The sequence below is a fragment of the Podarcis melisellensis genome, assembly GCF_964234715.1.
Source record: "Podarcis melisellensis genome assembly, chromosome: 13".
In the NCBI taxonomy this organism is placed as follows: Eukaryota; Metazoa; Chordata; class Lepidosauria; order Squamata; family Lacertidae; genus Podarcis; species Podarcis melisellensis.
In genome coordinates this window covers 2,695,881-2,714,147 of record NC_138545.1, presented here as the reverse complement: position 1 = coordinate 2,714,147, position 18,267 = coordinate 2,695,881, and the positions used below count along the sequence as shown (strand labels likewise).

General features: G+C 45.3%; 1 protein-coding gene across 2 annotated transcripts in view; it reads left to right on the top strand.

Annotated features, from left to right (window-relative positions):
• The first annotated feature begins 2,017 nt into the window (after window positions 1–2,017).
• Window positions 2,018–18,267, top strand: part of ZCWPW1 (zinc finger CW-type and PWWP domain containing 1) — a 31,188-nt gene continuing 14,938 nt past the window's right edge. The window contains exons 1-7 of one of the 2 annotated variants that reach the window (XM_081886831.1): window positions 2,018–2,145; window positions 9,468–9,541; window positions 10,595–10,872; window positions 12,924–13,002; window positions 13,593–13,647; window positions 16,673–16,821; window positions 17,603–17,749. In XM_081886831.1, coding sequence (XP_081742957.1) covers window positions 9,517–9,541; window positions 10,595–10,872; window positions 12,924–13,002; window positions 13,593–13,647; window positions 16,673–16,821; window positions 17,603–17,749 — 733 coding nt within the window. In that variant the 5' untranslated portion in view covers window positions 2,018–2,145; window positions 9,468–9,516. Of the gene's footprint in view, window positions 2,146–9,467; window positions 9,542–10,594; window positions 10,873–12,923; window positions 13,003–13,589; window positions 13,648–16,672; window positions 16,822–17,602; window positions 17,750–18,267 lie in introns of both variants that reach the window. The other variant, XM_081886830.1, reaches the window with a different exon arrangement.

Sequence of the window (18,267 nt, the reverse complement as noted above, 5' to 3'; positions counted from 1 at the left end):
GGCCGAGGGAGCCGGCGTCCAGCTTCCGGATCATGTGGCCAGCAGGACTAAGCCGCTTCTGGCAAACCAGAGCAGCGCACGGAAACGGCGTTTACCTTCCCGCTGGAGTGATGCCTATTTATCTACTTGTACTGGTGTGCTTTCAAACTGCTAGGTTGGCAGGAGCAGGGACCGAGCAACGGGAGCTCACCCCGTCACGGGGATTTGAACCGCCGACCTTCTGATCAGCAAGTCCTAGGCTCTGTGGTTTAACCCCCACGCCACCCGCATCCCTACACAGTGACTTTAGGGTGCTTTTAAAAAGGCCTGTCATAGTTCAGTTGGGAGAGCATTAGACTCATAATAATAATAATAATAATAATTTATTTACACCCTGCCTATCTGGCTGGGTCTTCCCAGCCACTCTGGGAGGCATCCAACAGAATATTAAAATACAGTAGTCTATTAAACATTAAAAACTTCCCTAAACAGGGCTGCCTTCAGATGTCTCAGGGTTAATCTCAAGGTTGTGGGTTTGAGCCCCAGTTTGATTCTCACAGTCCCTTCCAACTCCACAATTCAAATAACTGAAAGCCTCTTTTTAAAATGAAAACAGCAGGTTAATTCGTAATTGAAAGCAAAACCTTGTTGATGTTCTGTTTGCCAACCTTGGAGCAAGGACGCTGGAGGTGGAGAGCGCCCGTTTTCGAAATAAGCAAATGAGCCGTCTTGTTTCCATGACGCTGTGATATAAACCAGAGTTAAAAGACACGACAGGAAGGGCTGTGTATAGAAGGTTTCTTTGAGGGTGTATGGAAACCAAGCCGCCTTCTTCTGCTTCTTAGCCTTTCCCCCAATGGGAAAACCCAACAGAGCATCTTCACTCAGCAATCAGGAAGTCTTACTGAGGTCCAGGGAGCTTTACTCAGGATCTGATTTCTTTCTGCAGGGCCTGTAAGACAGAGTTGTTCCGCCTGGCTTTGGCTTGGAATCAACTTGATCCCCTCCCTCTCTTTTCTTTTTCCTACTATAATGGAACTCCTATTTGGGGACTTCCCTGGCTTTTTTCTGGCCCACCGTAGGACCAGTCTAGATAGCTGGCCTTGGTGAAGACTTGACATTTTCATCCCCCCAAAAGTTTTTTATTTAAGATTCTGCTGAAATGAGGCTGCATTTTAATGTTGTTTTTAAGTTGTATTTTAATCAATTGTTTTTATACTTGGTGTTAGCTGCCCTGAGCCCGGCCTTGGCTGGGGAGGGCGGGGTATAAATAAAATTTATTATTATTATTACTCCCAAGTAAGCCAGTGGTGCTGCAGCGGTTACCCTGGCTGCCTTCTGACCGGGAAGAGGCCTGGGTTCAAATAATAATAATAATAATAATAATAATAATAATAATAATAATAATAATAATCCACATTAAGCTCACTAGGGCAGCCTCACAATGAGCCTGCCTACCTCACAGGGTTGTTTTGAGGGATAAAATGGGGGGGCACCATGTACATGCCCCCTTAAACTCCTTATTTATTGCTCAACGCAATAAATAAATAGGCACAGAAATGGAAAAAAAAAGCCTTCGCTGCAGGAAGGAGAGCAAAGCAACGTGGGTTTATTTTCAGCAGCGCCTCCCACTGCGCATGCGCGATGGATGGCCTCGCCAGGCTCTTTCCGCCCCCCACCCGACGAATCTGAGCATGCGCGAAGACCGAGGGCGAGCCGAGTCCTCCCTTCGCATTACCGCATTTCCAACTTCTCCCAGCGACGTGACCCGGATTGGGCTGCGGCGCGTGCGCAGTTCGGCTTCCTTTCCCCTTCCTCGCGCCCCGCTCGCCGGAGCGAGGTTGGCTAGGGTGAGGCGCGCGCCCGTGCGCGTGCGCGCCGCGGAGGGTTTTTTGTGTTTCGGCGCATGCGCGATAGCGAACGGGGAGGCGTTGGGGGGGAAGGGGCGGGAAGGAAAAGGCGGCAAAATTCTAACCTGAAAAATATTAATCGTTTCTCCTCAGTTTCTTGTGAGGTAATTAAAAGGGAGGAAAAGCGCTACAGTTTGAGTCAAGGGGAAAAAAAGCAGCAACCAAAGGCCTCTGATTCCATATAAGAAGACTCATTTTGCGGGGGTTTTAGAATAAAATACCTCGCTGAGGAGAGGAGAGCGCCTTTTCCTGATAGGTATATGTGAGGAAAAAGGCAGTACCTCAGCATCCACGTATAACAATAATAATAATAATAATAATAATAATAATAATAATAATAATAATAATTTATTTTTTTATACCCCGCACATCTGGCTGGGTTTCCTCAGCCACTCTGGGCGGCTCCCAGCAAAATATTAAAAATAGAATCAGATAATAATAATAATAATAATAATAATAATAATAATAATTTTTATTATTTATACCCCACCCATCTGGCTGGGTTTCCCTAGCCACTCTGGGCGGCTTCCAACAATATACTAAAATACAACAACCTATTAAACATTAAAAGCTTCCCTAAACAGAGCTGCCTTCAGGTGTCTTCTAAAAATCAGAGTTTTTTATTTCCTTGACATCTGATGGCCCCCAGATTTTGACATCATCATTATAAAGCACAGCAAGCAATAAATGAGGTTTATTTTACCTCATGAAATTCTCCTCAGCGGCTCCTGGGTGCGTCGTGTGAGCCGAAAATAATAGTGGCGATAGGCAGCAGAAATAGTAATAATTACCAGTGCTGCAGATATCAAAACAGAGCCTTTCAGAAAGGAGCTTTTATACTCAGTTGGAATAATTAATGTTTACTTCAAAAATGAATGTTGCCTACCAGAAACGTTATGTGTTTTGAGCCTTAGACTCACTTGTCAGCTTAAAAAGGGATCCAATGGATCTATCTCTACACGATTCTATGTGAAATTTGATGTTATCTTGTGTATTATGCCAAAAAGGGCATCAAAATTTGGCTCAAAGGCAACAAAATGGTGTCTTAAAACAGAAAAGAATTTAGGTTTATCCTTTGAGAGTACAATCCTGCCGACATTCGCACTTTCCCCATTTCCATTTATTTTCTTGCGTCCCTTCAGCTCATGCTTCAGCCTCTGCCACTGGGGGAAAAAATATTTTATTGACTTCAGGTTACTTCATCCCAGCTTCTTGCCAAAAGAGATAAAAGTGCTTATGGACAATTAAAAAAACCAAAAAAACCCACCCATAAACACAAGTGTAACAAGTTCTAAGCATCCGTAAAAACCGGCAATTGTCTAAAACAGGGAGATCTAGCAGCAAATACCAGTAAAATAGAATTTCAAATAAAATAAAATGGCGGTAAAACACTTGTAGTGGTAATATTTCATAGAATCATAGAGTTGGAAGAGACCACCAGGGCCATGGAGTCCAACCCCCTGCCAAGCAGGAAACCCCATCAGAGCACTCCTGACATATGGTTGTCAAGCCTCTGCTTAAAGACCTCCAAAGAAGGAGACTCCACCACACTCCTGGGCAGCAAATGCCACTGTCCAACAGCTCTTACGGTCAGGAAGTTCTTCCTCATGTTGAGGTGGAATCTTCTTTCTTGTAGTTTGGATCCATTGCTCCGTGTCCGCTTCTCTGGAGCAGCAGAAAACAACCTTTCTCCCTCCTCTATGTGACATCCTTTTCTATATTTGAACATGGCTATCATATCCCCCCTTAACCTCCTCTTCTCCAGGCTAAACATGCCCAGCTCCCTTAGCCGTTCCTCATAAGGCATCGTTTCCAGGACTTTGACCATTTGGGTTGCCCTCCTCTGGACACGTTCCAGTTTGTCAGTGTCCTTCTTGAACTGTGGTGCCCAGAACTGGACACAGTACTCCAGGTGAGGTCTGACCAGAGCAGAAGACAGTGGCACTATTCCTTCCCTTGATCTAGATGCTATACTCTATTGATGCAGCCCAGAATTGCATTGGCTTTTTTAGCTGCCGCGTCACACTGTTGGCTCATGTCAAGTTTGTGGTCAACCAAGACTCCTAGATCCTTTTCACATGTACTGCTCTCAAGCCAGGTGAGGGCAGCTTTTGCCTGGTAACCACCGCATGCCTAATCTTCAAAGATGGCAGGCGAGGGGCAGGGATCCAAGCGGATCTAAGTTGGTGTGGGTAGATTCCTAGGGGAGAAGATGATCCCTATAGATACGGCCAGCACTGCCACATCCTCCAACAGTTAGTTTTATCAGAATTTTTAGAAAGGGCTTATTTACAATCTCCATCAAGTCATGCATGTCTGTGGGCAGATCATCTCTCCCCTGGAGACACTCTTCAGATCCGAATGTGCTTAATTTTACCTGAATCCTGCCCAGTATGTTTAAGGGTTTCTTGGGTGCCCAAGTTGCGACCCAAAGGATTCCCAAAAGCACCCAACATCCTTGTTAAAACCTGCCGTACAATCCTATAGGGAAGTAAAGCCCTGTTGTTCAGTGAGGTTTACTCTCAAGTAAGCATGCGTTAGAACTCTATCTTTAACAATCATTTATTAAACCCACTTAATTGAATGGATTTAAAGGCAACTTAGTGTTGGATTGCGGCTTTTTTCAGGAAAGTTATCAGCAGTCGTTTTTAGATTCTTGTAAAATAGTTGGCTAAAGAGCTCAAGATTTTAGACACAAGAGATGTATTCAGATCATTTTGTATTTCCGCCACTGAGTTTGTAGCTAAAGAGAGTTTAATTATTATTATTTTCTTACAATATCAAGATTTGAGGGTTTGGGTGGCAGGGCTGTGATGAAATTCTAGCTCTGTAAAGAAATTTATTGAACTCTCAATCCCACTTTCTTGAGAGTTGTGTAATCAGAGAAGGAAATAAACACAACCCCACATTTATGATCGCAATGAATGGATAGAAGTCCCTTTTAAGCAAATCCAAATATGCTATTGAAAGATGGGACCGACACATGCGGTTAAAAAAGAAAAGTGTGAGAGAAAACACATTTCACATCATAACTCCCAGACACACCAGCTATAAAAACAAGCTCCTGCTTGTTCTGAAACCACAGTCTTTCAGTTTTCCCCCCTAACAAAATTTAAATGGCTAATATTTGTTTCTCTGGCTTTCATGGAATTGCAGGCTAGCTGGATCCATACTACGTTACCAGATCTTGCAATTACCTATTTCTCTGTAACTCGTAAAAGAAGCTAGATTTGCATATGGTTTAAGAACATAATTGCATTAAGAGCCCTGCTGAATTGCGCCAAAGGCCTATGCAGTGGTGATCTTCAGGGTCACCTTCCAACTCTGCAATTCTATGATTCCATTTCTATTATTGTTTAGCTCTTGATCCACTCCCCTTCTCATTTGAATTCGATTGGAGTAGTCCACACCAGTATGCATTTGAATCTGGGGAGCAACTTTGCTCTTCCCCATTCATTACCAAGAGGCATTCTTTCACACTCCCGCTTGTTCTGCCTCTTCCCTCTGGGGAAGCCTGGCTTCAAGTTACAAAAAGGGAGTCTGTGATTTAAACACCAGGAAGAACTTTCTGACAGCAAGAGCCATTCAACGGTGGAATGGTTTCCCTCTGGACCTTCCTTCCTTGGAGGTTTTTAAGCAGAGGTTGGATAACCATCTGTCATGGATGCTTTAGCTGAGATTCCTGCATTGACATTTAGCTGAGATTCCTGAATTGACATTTGATCCGATTCAGCGATAAATAGTGGGCTTTCCTGGGGAAGGGACGCGGGTGGCGCTGTGGGTTAAACCACAGAGCCTAGGACTTGCCGGTCAGAAGGTCGGCGGTTCGAATCCCCGCGACGGAGTGAGCTCCCGTTGCTCAGTCCCTGCTCCTGCCCACCTAGCAGTTCGAAAGCACACCAGTGCAAGTAGATCAATAGGTACCGCTCCGGCGGGAAGATAAACGGCGTTTCCATGCGCTGCTCTGGTTCGCCAGAAGCAGCTTAGTCCTGCTGGCCACATGACCCGGAAGCTGGACGCCGGCTCCCTCGGCCAGCAAAGCGAGATGAGCGCCGCAACCCCAGAGTCGGTCACGACTGGACCTGATGGTCAGGGGTCCCTTTACCTTTTACCTTCCTGGGGAAAGTGGCAGAATGCCTCTCAGGCCTGTGCTTTCTAGACATGAGACAAGAGGAGATGTGGACAAGCCATGGGCATAGCCGGGGGGGGGGGCAGGGAAGGGCAGCTGCTCTCCCAAATCAATAAAAATACATAGCTAACTGAGGTTCTGCCCACCCCAACAAAAGGCCTGCCCCTCCAACTAAAATCCTGGCTACACCCCTGGGATGTAGCCCTTCAGTTGAGTTAGTTGATTCTGTAATGTTGATTAAGTACCAACAGGGCATGCACACAGATTTCCCTCTCTCTTTTTTTGGGAAAGAGAGTGCTGGAAAAACCGTATTTTTCTGTGTATAAGGCGCCCCCTATTTTGGGGGACTGAAAATTAAGAAAATGGGGGGAGATTGCCCCCGTGTATAAGACTACCCCCCTTTTTCCCGTCTTATATACGGAACAGTACAGTAATTCCAAGCACAGCCAGAAACTAAATGAAAGCACTGAGGAAGTAGTGGGCATGGAAAAGGGCACAGCAGAAAGTGGTGACTGATATATCCACCTCAAAACACTGAAATAAATAGTTAAGAATCCTGAATGGAGTGGTTTGGAACCCAAGCCCCCTGCAATTCATTGGATTGTGGTTGTTATAGCGTAAACCCAAATATACAGGGAGGAAGCACTGAGATTTGTGTGGTTTGAGGGTAAAGTCACACGGACGATGCAAATGGGTTTTGTGAGAACCTTTCTGCTGGGGTCAATATTCCCCCATCTTTGTTTGCTTGTGCTCCTGGGAGGGAAAGCACAACTATTAAACTTAGATTTCTTACACAGAAATGTATTCGGTGTAGAAAGCCTTGTTTCAGCCCCCATGCAAGTGATAACAGGGGTCTTATTATTCACCAATTACTTCCGCCTCATGAGAACTAGAAACCTGTCTTTTTAAAAAAACTAAAAAACCTCACGATATGATTGCTGGGAAGGCAGAGAATGCCCAAGGCACTGGGAAGTGCTCAGAGCTAGTTGCTTCACCGGGCAACTTTTCCTGCTTTCTGATTCTGCCCTCCTCAGAATGCGAAGAAGAGACTCATTGTGTTATATGGAGCCTCGGTGTTCTGAAATGAAGAGCAGCCCTCTGGAGTTTCAGGTTCAGAGGCAGCAATGCCGCCCAGGGGAATATCAGTTGCTCAGGAGAGATAGTGAGTGAGACAGCTATTGCCTCCCTGCTCTGCTCCTGGGCTTCCGGCTGGCTACTCTGGCAGAAACCTGTGTTGTGAATATCTACGTGCATTTTATTCATAACAGGCCTTTGGTCTGGGCCAGCAGAGGTCTTCCAATCTTCTTAAAGACAAGGACTCCTTTGCACCTCTGCTATGTTCCTGAAAGGTCACAGTCCCTTGAACTCACTGTACAGGAGGGTTGAACTTATTATTTGAGATCGCATAGAAGAATCAAAACCTGGCACATGTAACTGTTGTAAAGCAGCACAGATCGTGGTTACAGTTTTGTTTCTAATTGTGTGTGTGTGTGTAGTGTGCTGTTCAATATTAATTTGGAATTGTGACTGGTTAGTCACCTGCTGAAACATTCTTGGTGTGCAGAGTGAGCAGCGTTTTAAACTAGCGAAGAGTAGATTTTACTTGTAATCACATACATAGAAAATAATGTAATAAGAAAAGTAGTGTTTCCTGTAGGAAATACCTATCTTGGATAGAAAAATTAGCTCCTTTGCTTGCTCTTTCGTTTTCTCAGAGGGTAGATGACCTCTCATTTTGAAGTCCAAGAGAGAAGTGTGAGGAGGAAGAGAAGGAAATTGTAAAATAAGTCTGTCAATGAGATAGGAAGTCAGATCACAAAGTTAAAAGTGCAGGGGTAGTCTGGGATTCTGGAGATTCCTCACTCCTTTTTAACCCATGAAATACTACTCAAACTTCCAACAGCATCCACTTTGATTTTTAAATAACAAATGAAAAGGCATGGCTGATGGTCGTATTAAATAAATTAAACCAACACTTCCTTCTTTTTCTTGCTAAGAAGTTTCTGACTACTCTGCTTCCGGGGGCATGTGCCTGTCAGGTCTGGAAACAAGAAACCAAACGTCAGTTCAACGATTGTCCAGAGGCATTGCAGCACAGCCTTGTTGTGTCCTGTAATTTTTTTGACAGGAACAAGGCAGCACTGGCGCCGTTTTAATGGAGAGAGGCCATTTGTCAACTAAATCCTGGTTGCGTAACCTTAACAGTAATCAAGCTTTAACAATAACCTTAATGCAAAACAGAAAATGTAAGGGGGGGGGAGGTATTTATTATGCGAATGAATTAACCCAGTGACAAAAAGTTCTGGTTTTGTGAATGCTTCCTCCGATATACGGTAATTTAGACCTCATGTTTTCCTACCTCCACAGAGGGCTGCCAGCTTTTCAGGAGAAGAGGGGTCTCTGCCATGGACGTAGCCAGGAGTTTTGTTGGGGGGTGGGCAGAACCTCAGTTAGCCATTGATTTTTATTGATTTAGGGGGGCAGCTGCCCCTATCTGCCCCCCCTTGGCTACGCCCATGGTCTCTGCCTTTTTCACAATAGGCAGAAATCAACAGGTGGTACCTCTACAGTGAATCTGAATACCTTACCAATTGGTTTTTGCTTCCTGTGCAGTGCAATAATGAATGTAAGAATGTAAAAAGAGCCCGGCTGCTGGATCAGGCCAAAGGCCCATCTAGTCCAGCATCCTGTTCTCACAGTGGCCAGACAGGTACCTATTACAGTGGCACCTCAGGTTACATATGTTTCAGGTTACATACGCTTCAGGTTACTGACTCCGCTAACCCAGAAATAGTGCTTCAGGTTAAGAACTTTGCTTCAGGATGAGAACAGAAATCGCACGACGGCCGCGGGAGGCCCCATTAGCTAAAGTGGTCTTCAGGTTAAGAACAGTTTCAGGTTAAGTACGGACCTCCAGAACAAATGAAGTACTTAACCTGAGGTACCACTGTATGGGAAACCTGCAAGCAGGATTTGAACACAGCTGTGTTCTCCCCACTTGTGAATCTCAGCAATGGGCATTCAAAGGTAGCCTTAGACAGTGGAGGTAGAACATAGCCATCATTATTAACAGCATAGATCCTCTCTATTTTTTTAAAAAAATCAGTTGTACCTAGGGAGGAAAGCTATAAGGTCCAATTTACAATTGAGAGAACAGTCCAAGATCACACCGTTTAATTCCAAATTAATAATGAACAGCACACTACACACACACTTCTGCAAATAACGTTTTGACTGCATTGAGAACAGCTCACGGATTTTAACTGTGGTTAGATTACGCAGTTGGGATTCCTATCTGAAGCTAGGATTTAGAAAATGCAGGGAAATCCTGGGGCCGTCCCCCGTCTTTTATCTTCTCAAAGAACATAGCAACTCTTTAAAAAGAAAAACAGCTAATCATGTATTTTTATTGCTTTCTCTTCCTTCCCCCCCTCTTCTCGTTTCTTAAGTTAGACTAAAAACGCACACCTCCCAGTGTAGACACACCGCTGATGCATAATGACAAGTCAGAACAATAAAGGCGGTAAGATCAGTGTGTGCTCCATTTATTTATTTTAAAGGAAGTACTGTGCCGTGTGGGTGTGTTTCTCAGGCGCAAGTAGTGCGGGGGGGGGGGGGCTGCTCCTGTTCCACACAGTGCTACAAAGAGCAACCCCCTAGCTCTTTACCACACCACTTTCTGCAAGCTCTTAAAGAAATTGCAAAAACTGCTCCATTTTATCCTTCCAGGGGAGGGAAAGAAGTGTATGTGCGTGTATAAATAGTGGTGGTGGCAGCAGCAGCAACAACATGTGTCACTAGATGTGCACTTAAAGCACTAGAGAGAAGAAGATTGTGTTTTCCAGTTAAAATTGTGGTTTTGTTTCCCAAATGATGCCAAAGCTGAAAACTGTCAATTTCACTCTTGTCAAAAGCAGGGGTATGAGATTGACAAAGGTCACTGTATTTCTCGCTCTATAAGACGCACCAGACCACAAGACGCACCTAGTTTTTGGAGGAGGAAAACAAGAAATAAAATATTCTGAATCTCAGAAGCCAGAACAGCAAGAGGGATTGCTGCACAGTGAAAGCAGTGGTCCCTCTTGTTGTTCTGGCTCCTGGGATAGCTGCGCAGCCTGCATTCACTCCATAAGACGCACACACATTTCCCCTTACTTTTTAGGAGGGAAAAAGTGAGTCTTATAGAGCAAAAAATACGGTATTCTCTGCTTTGAGAGGGAGTATGAACTCACACCACAGTCTTCCGATGCAGAAGTTTGCTCATATTCTGGGGCATTAAAATAAAAGGATGGCAGCAGTAACCATCCTTTTTTTTAAAAAAACAACAACTATTTTTTAAAAAAACAACCCTTTTTTTTAAAGTCTAGAACAGGATTTAGAAGGCTTGAGCAGTGCCTTCCAGATGTTTTTGACACCACCTCCCACCAGCTGCAGCCTGCACAGCTGGAGACTGACAGGTTGAGGAAGGCCTTGGATTTTCTGTCTCAGGCAGCAAAATGCGTTCTGTGATGTTACTATGTTACTAACCATATGTTATTATGTGCTAAACAACATGATGTGTTTTCTGCAACTTCAGAAGCTGGGAAAGTGCCCAAAAGAACGTTTGCTCCCCCAGTAGCTAAACCTCGCGAGCTCTTTGCAAAAGGGGAACTGCTAGAGCTCCAGGACAAACAGGAAGGTGCTGAAACTAAAGGCATCCCTGCTCCTCTGCACCATGCCCATGCCCCACATGACAGAATTGCAGCCAAGCCCCTCAAAACATCGAACGCTCAAGATAAGAGGAAGAAAGGGAGCCCTCCTGCTAGGACTGTAAAGGGAGAAGACTGCAAGAAGGATCCAGGCATGGCCAGAAATGTAGGTGGTGGAAATGCAGATGATCATCATTATTTATTGAATGTATATACCGCTATATACCACTATTTATTATATGGGACGCGGGTGGCGCTGTAGGTTAAACCACAGAGCCTAGGACTTGCCGATCAGAAGGTCAGCGGTTCGAATCCCCGCGACGGGGTGAGCTCCCGATGCTCGGTCCCTTTTCCTGCCAACCTAGCAGTTCAAAAGCACGTCAAAGTGCAAGTAGATAAATAGGTACTGCTCCGGCGGGAAGGTAAACGGCGTTTCCGTGCGCTGCTTTGGTTCGCCAGAAGCGGCTTAGTCCTGTTGGCCACATGACCCGGAAGCTGTACGCCGGCTCCCTTGGCTAATGAAGCGAGATGAGCGCCGCAACCCCAGAGTCGGTCATGACTGGACCTAACGGTCAGGGGTCCCTTTACCTTTACCTATTTATTATATAGGTTTGCTCCCTCAAGGGAGGATTTTTCCAAGTCAAATCTTCAGAGCTCTCTCCTTGGAAGCTCTTGGTAGATAACAACTCTAAAAAGCATATTTTAAAATAGTTAACATCCCACCCCATAAAAACCACTAAAAGTTTTGCCCTTCTCGTTTTCAGAGGATACTTAAGTTGAGGGTTGCTTGGCCTGTGGATAGAGGGCCTGCAATGATTGAGGGAAAGACCCCTCTGCATATGTTCAGAAGCACCCGCATCTTTATTCTTCCACATGCCCCAGGGCTGATCCCTGGCAATGGTTGAAAGCTTGTTAATTTTGGCTCAGACTAAGTTATGAATGAGTCACATTTACCTCCGTACCGATAGGGCACCGTGATGATACCGGGATGTAATCAACATACGTTAGAGGCACACTGCTTCAGGGACCTTTTTCCTAGCTCAGAGTTTTCTGCTGTTGAGAAAACTTGGGAAATGTGGTGTTTGCAGTCAACAACAGAGGCATCTCTTTCTCTGAGGAGGTGTAGACTTAGGACTAATCTACACTGGTCGGTTATAACATTAAAAATGAATTATAAAAATTTGACACCTGTGGGAGCTGCAGAGCTGCGAACTGCTGGCAATGGGAAAATACATTGAGCGATATATAACAATATTTAACGTTGTTTTTAATAGTGTTTTTAGAGATCAATGTAGGTCCAGCCTTTAAAGCCCACATGAAATTTAGATTCCTCCGCTCTATTTTTTTCAGTTGGGGAATAGCTTGCCAGAGGTTGTGAGTTTCTTTGGCAGTTATTAAACATGGGCCCTGCTAACCTTACTTTTTATGCAAATTTCTTCCGAAGTTCAGTAGTGCCTCTTCAACAGGCCTTAATCTCCAAAAAGGCAAGAGCACCACCCAGATGTGAATTAAAATGTGTGCAAATAACTTCAGGCAATGAGTGAGTGGTGCTGTGGGAAACAATTAGATAAATTCCTGCATTGCAGGGGTTTGGACTAGATGGCCCTTGGGATGCTTTCCAGCTCTGAGATTCTGTGATTCTATGAAAATTGTTCCCGCAGGAAACAAGCTAAACCTCTCTGAGGAAAGGTGCAAAATCTTGCACTGAAGGAATCCCATTATACAGGCCTCATTTTGCAGCTCCGTATTTCTGGCATGGAAGAGTGCTATGGTTATGACCATCAGGTGCTTGCTTACCATTCTTCCACCTGTAAATACTCAGACTAGTTAACAAACAAGGCCAAAACTCACCTATATAAATAATAGTAAAGGTAAAAGGACCCCTGACCATTAGGTCCAGTCGCAGACGACTCTGGGGTTGCGGCGCTCATCTCGCTTTACTGGCCGAGGGAGCCGGCGTACAGCTTCCAGGTCATGTGGCTAGCAGGACTAAGCCGCTTCTGGCAAACCAGAGCAGCGCATGGAAACGCCGTTTACCTTCCCACCAGAGCAGTACTTATTTATCTACTTGCACTTTGAGGTGCTTTTGAACTGCTAGGTTGGCAGGAGCAGGGACCGAGCAACGGGAGCTCACCCCGTCATGGGGATTTGAACCAGGGGCCTATGCTTACTATTCAGGGCGTGGTATTGTTGCTACATTTGCTCATCTTTTGGCAGGAAGAAGGTGGCCTCACCGATGCACAGTTCGAGGAGATTGTCCAGAGCGCGCTTCAGAAGCCTTTGCAGGAGTGTATGGGTATGCTGGTTGGGGAGAGACACAAGGGCAGAAAGATGTTGCTGTAAGATAGACATGGCCACTAAAATCTGAGGCACTTCACACACAAACACTTGGTCTTAATTGTCAGTTGGTTTTATTGCATGGTTCCCTTGAGGGGTAAGGATGGAACGGACAAGGAGTGTTTAGTCCCCCAGAAGGCCCTCTGAATGACCCCTCCCCACAGCAGCAACATAATATTGTGTTAACAGAAAGCAGGAATGAAGGAGGCTAGAGACGGAGAACTGAAACTGGCTTCCCCCCCTTGGTTCCCACAACCAGATGCTGCTTAAACTCTTGGAGTACTTGCTTTGCCATCTACCATGAGTTGTGCCACTACAGTTGCAATCATATTCCTACTTACCTGGAAGTAACCCCCTTGAATTCAGTCATACTTACATCTGAGAAGCTCTGTTAATGGCTGAAACTTTGGAAGCCTGACAACTTTTGAAGATAATGTTTGGGAGCTGGCAGTGATTCTCGCTCAAGCCAACATCAAACTATTTTATGAACTCATAATCCTTCAGGGCTTAGCTATTTAAAGCTGTTTTGCTTTTTTTAATTTCCAGAAGACTCTGCGAAGAGAACCATTTCGGCAAAGCCTACTGAGAAACAAGATCTGGGAAGGTGAGTTGCACGGCTGCATATTCAGCCTCGCTGCTGAAGGCGGGGCGCTCTTCACGTCCCCAGAGGCATTCCCAAGCCGTTCCTCAAAAACAATTTCTGTAATTTGCACCTTGAACGTTGTGGGCTTGTGCTTCGCTGGTGCAGGGAAGGAGCTGACCAGAACCCAAAGTGCTGCAAGCAAGGAGACCCTAAAGCAGGGCCCAGGGAACCTTTTTCAACCCGAGCACCACAGAGAACCTACTGTGGCGTGTGTGTGTGTGTGTGTGTACCTGGCAGTGGTGGACAGTGCTAGAGGCAAAAACAGGCAGGGCAATGGATGCAGATTTTACCTTTGTACAGTTTCTACACATACTCTCACACCCTTCTCTATCCTCCATCCAGGCTCCCCAAGTGTTAAGTTGTGGGTGAACATATCAGACGACACAGCGATTCTCCAAACAGCTCTTGTTTATTCACAGGTCAGAACAGAACTGAACTGAAGGGTTCAGCCAGCCTGCTTCTATAGAGCTCCACTACAACGCAACTGTAACACTTTCTGTAACTATCCAATCACTGAACATCACTTTCGATCCCTTATTTGCATATGTGGACCTGAACTATCTACAGTATCCCCCTGTTGGCCCAGGGTGAGAACTTCAATACATAATACAAAGGGCATTATCAGCGGTCAGGAACAAATTCCAGCCAAGCACAAACACTCAAGGAGGGCGCAAAGCGGGGCCGGTGAAGGGTGTGTGGCCTGAGGAGAGTTCCAAGACCCAGACAGAAATGCCTGTAGTGTTGCACTTGACTTCTAAACCTGACATTCCCCATTCCTGGGTGGACAAATCAGGCCTGTATTCCCCCTATCTTTCACATGGCGCGGTAACAAAGGCTATCAGATTTATGTACCTGACATTGTAAAGCAGGTTTGTTGAGCCTTTCCCCACCTGTGTCTTTAGCAGATAGGTGACAAGCAGGAATTCAGCAGCTGGAGCAGTTCACAAAATGCAGCTCTGGCGATGGAGGAAAAGGGTTGCCTGCTTTTTTGTGCTACTGTGAAAGGTGTAGGGCCCCTGCCGGGGAAAAAAGATAGCTGGGAACTTTAGTTAGTCAGTATGAATTAGATAAGAAATGTGTGGCGATTTTCCAGCTAAAAAGCAACATAGGAATGAGCGTCTTGTAACATCACAGGTAAATCTGAGAGCTTGGATGGTATGGTTTTATTAATAGGGCAAGGGAAATTATCTCTTACCAGAGGGAAGAAATGTGAAGGAGGCAGTAAACAAATCTTGGTGTTGTGTTCCCGTGAGGGCACACCAGCCCCAGCGAGTATAGCTATGTGGAGTTGTAGTCCAAAGCATCTGGAGGGCACCAGGAAGGTTGACCTAAATTAATAAAAAAATCATAGATTTCTACCAGCAGTTTTATATTGCAAATTGCTAAACTTGCTCTGATACTCCCTCATACAGCCTATTTCAATTTATGGGAGTGTTCTGTGTAAGTTGTGTGTGAATGTTATCTATTGAAGGACATAATGTGAAAGAAATGACTGCTATCAGTGTGGGATTTTCATTCACGTTTGCAAACTAATGAAAGCAAAAGCTGATTTAAGCCTCAGTTGCGTAAAAAAAGCCCCGAGACCGCCTACCTGGGCAATATTATTTAGAAATGCAACGCAGGAATCTCCAGGCATGTGAAAATCACGCTTTGGCCTCAAGGTGGTGCCCAAGTACAGGAAATGTCTATGTAGCAGAGTTTAGTTTTAGTTGGTGTTCCCAGGCGCCTTCCTTAGAATATTGTTAAAGAACACCTCCAATGGGAGGATGTTACTATAACGGTCCAGGGCAACTTAAAATTCAGTTAAAAACAGTTTCAAACCAATTAAGGTCACAGCTTTAGGGTAAGTCTTGAAAATATATATCTCAAGTGTCACAGAGACCAAGGCAGGGGTGTAACTAGGCTTTCTTTCACCAGGGTCAAAGACGCCAGTTTGGCTGGCCTGTGTGTGTGCACACACACACACATACATGTATTAGCATACACATGCATACAAGCTGGGAGCTGTCACCCCTCTGGAGGGGTCACCAGGGCAAACCCCAGCCATGGCTCTGGCCAAGGTAAAGACGTGTGTCTTCTGCAGAAGGGACGTGGCACTTAACCCTTTCTGCACACATCTTTTCTCTGCCCAAAGCAACTTCCTCTCTGCATCAAGGGGGTTCTAAATGTACTAATCGTGCCTTTTAGATACACGGGGTAGACAATTAGAGTCGGGAAACAGTGGCAGGGGAAGAGTTAAACTTATTCTCTTAAAAAGCAAACTTTGGGGCTGAAAGAAGGTCCCTTATGTTTCTTGTGAGTGATGTAAAGTTCAGGGAAACCTTCACACAGCATCACTTCCCCTTGGATGAGGAGAGTGCACTGATCTCCATGTTTATTTAGCTACAAATTTTGGTGAATGATCCAGGAGGCTGAAGCATGTTATGACCTGGTTCATAGTGGTGGTGGTGAGCGACATTGTTCCTTCCTCTAGGGATGGGGGAGACATTCAAACTCAGTTCTCATTTTAAGGTGAACCTAATTTGCCCTTTCTGAAACACTACGAGAACAAAGCCCCAGCTACCCCTCGAAATTCACATTTCTCTGAATTTTGAAGTACGGTTCTTCAAGCCAAGTAATCCATTCAAAAATGTACATAGTAGGTTAAAGTATGCGCAAACGTGTGCATACTAGTGTAAATAGCATACAAAGGTATTACAGTTAGGGAAAATTGGTCTGCAAAATTATTGGCCAAAATTTTATACAAGCATGGGTATATTTGGAAAAGTTAGCACTAAAATGCCGATGACTTTTCATGAGAACTTAAAAAATTCACAAAAACATGGACAACTGATCTTCCCACTGGAGAAATGAGAAACTGAGATTTGCTCACCCCTGCTGGAAACATATCAGTGCAACTTGTATCAATGTCCCCAAGCAGACTAGTTTTCAATATTCCACCCCACCGAAGTAGGCCCCAACTGTGTGCTTGTGCTCTTTTCTTCAGGAAGGCTTTGGGGGTCTCTTCAGCTGCGGAGGACGTTGTCTTTGGAAAGAAAAGTGAGGTGATTGTTTCAGAATTGGATCAGAAGCGGCATCTGCTAAAAAAAAAGAAACACGGAACACATTCTGTGAATAAGGACAGACAGGAGAAAAGTAAGCCTATGTACATATTACTATTTACTCTGGCTTTAGTACGCTCCCACTGCTAGTGTTTGAAACTATGTGTACACATGGCTTTGGCACAATTCATATCCTGTGGTTTCTTGATAAACCCTGTTGTTCAAACTATCTTCCATCCGATTTGAAAAGGAAAGCCACGTTCATTTTGCAGTTAAGCAGAGGTATGTATGCTTGAGACAGCCACTGAGCATGCTCAGGTGGCAGTTTTGTGAATAGGAGTTTTGTGGGGAGGGAATGCAGGCATGGAAAAACCAAACAGGTAATGTGCATCAGGTGAAGACACCCTTGCCCTCTCTTTGGTGTACACAGCAATGCGCAAATGCGAATTGAACCACAGTGGCAGAAACTTACCCCTAATGTGTACATAGCCTAAGTCTCTTGCATGAACAAACACTGAGCAAAACACACCAGGGATAAACCTCAGTTGAAATGAATGGGGGCTGTGCAAGATGGGAGCAGCAGGTGCCATGGGCCGAACGTGTCCGGGTGGGTGGGAAGCCTGGCAAAGGGAAGTGACTCAGTACCAGTGCAGCGCTAGGGAGAGGGGCCACAAGCCCTGTGTAGGGCAGAGATCCACATTCTTTCCAGTGTTTCAAAACAAGTTGCTGCTCTTGACTGCTAGGCAGCTCACAGTTTCCTCCCCGCACTCACCAGCTCCGCTGTTGCTGCCACCCCACCACCGCTCTCCCGGTGTTTTTGCAAAGAGGCAAACACGGGCGCGCACAACAACTTGTTTCTCTTTGTCTCCTGGCAGATGAGAAATCAGGAGGAGACAATGGAGGGCGTAAGGAAAACCGGAAAGGTGCGCCCAAGAAGAAAGTTCAGGGCAACGCCCACGTCCGCGTTGACCAAGAGGAAATGCAGGAGAAGGAGGAGGCAGACCGAGGAGGAAGTGGCTGCAGTGAGCTGAACCCTTCCTGCTGCTCCAGAGGGTTTTTAGGGAGGATGGGGGATAAATGGGGATGGGGGATCGAAGGCAGATCAGCCAGACTGGCTTCGGAGCTCTGGTGGGCTGCGGCGCTCCTGCCGTTTTTTTGTGCACAGTCCACAGGGGAAAGCCCTGGACGTTTGGCGGGGATTGATGCAACCTTAAATAACTTGCTGTAAGAACAAGAAAGTGAACTGAGTGGCCCACTGCTTAAAAATAATAAAATGAAGTGTATTGAATCACAGAACACCCACAAAGGAGGCTGCAGAGCTGCCGTTGTTAGATATTCCATTAATTATGGGGAAACTGCCAAGGGTCTTGTGGCACCATAAAGACTATGATTGCAGTAGCTTTCTTTCTTGGCTAGACTTCACCTGCATGAAATTGGCAGGCACATATAGTTGGGAGTATTGGAGGGTGGGGAGGGGGGTGTAGACAGTGGTCCAGAGGGCTGTGGAATATAAGGCTCTGTGACAATGCTTTTAAGCCAC